This window comes from Habropoda laboriosa, unplaced genomic scaffold (genome assembly GCF_001263275.1).
Source record: "Habropoda laboriosa isolate 0110345459 unplaced genomic scaffold, ASM126327v1 scaffold9, whole genome shotgun sequence".
NCBI lineage: Eukaryota > Metazoa > Arthropoda > Insecta > Hymenoptera > Apidae > Habropoda > Habropoda laboriosa.
The window spans coordinates 2,711,681-2,712,510 of NW_017100191.1; the positions used below are offsets into that span (position 1 = coordinate 2,711,681).

The 830-nt window shown below is 37.1% G+C and overlaps 1 protein-coding gene across 1 annotated transcript in view; it reads right to left on the bottom strand.

The window, feature by feature from the left end:
* Window positions 1-830, bottom strand: part of LOC108580381 (corticotropin-releasing factor-binding protein) — a 12,671-nt gene that overhangs the window by 1,322 nt on the left and 10,519 nt on the right. Inside the window, exon 4 of the mRNA XM_017944117.1 lies at window positions 195-408. Within this exon, the coding sequence (XP_017799606.1) occupies window positions 195-408 (214 nt within the window). The remainder of the gene's footprint in view (window positions 1-194; window positions 409-830) is intronic.

Here is an 830-nt window from a genome sequence, read left to right on the forward strand (position 1 = left end):
GCATTTTATATTCCATAAAATACATAAACAATATAGAAAAAAAGTACAAATGTCTTCATGCCACATGAAAACGTGCAACTCCCAAATTTTCCACTTCTCAAACATTTCAATACCCCGCGAATACTACAAATCACCGTCTTCATATTATCCTCCCCTTTCCCGCAAAGTATGGTCTGAATGCCTATTCAACTCACGTCTAGGGTTCTTCAAAAATCTCGCGAGCAACGTGAAGCCCTTCCCCGGCTTGGGGATCCTATACTGGATGACAGCCACGTTCTGCGAGCTAGTAAACGTCCTCTTCACGCCGATATTTTTACCACAGAATTCACTGCTCCTCTGTTTCAACGGCAATCGATGATCCATTTCGCTGGGGAACACTTCGCCGTTTAATTCCCAGCCATCGACCACCTGCACAATATAAAAATACATACTGAATAGTTCAGTACTGTACTCTCGGTTACACAATGGTCGTGCTTCTTTTATGGCGCATTGGAAAAAGTAAGTATCTCCGTCAATGTGAATGCATATGCTACAAATGATTTGAATGTTTTAACACGTTCACTGTCCGCTGAACCACGTAGGTATGTAGTGGTGATTATGAAAATGGTCTAACTAAGTCATATATTTTTTGTTTCCAGATATTTCAACTTTTTGACTATCAACTCCTTTTAACAGTTCCATTTTCAACTATTTTATAAAAATAGTTCCACATTACTGCAACGTAAATTAGACTACTTTTATAATCGTCATCGACTTAGGATAATTTGAAATCGTCCATATGCACACATGTAATATTAATATTTTGTAAATTTTTTATATTTTCATTTTTA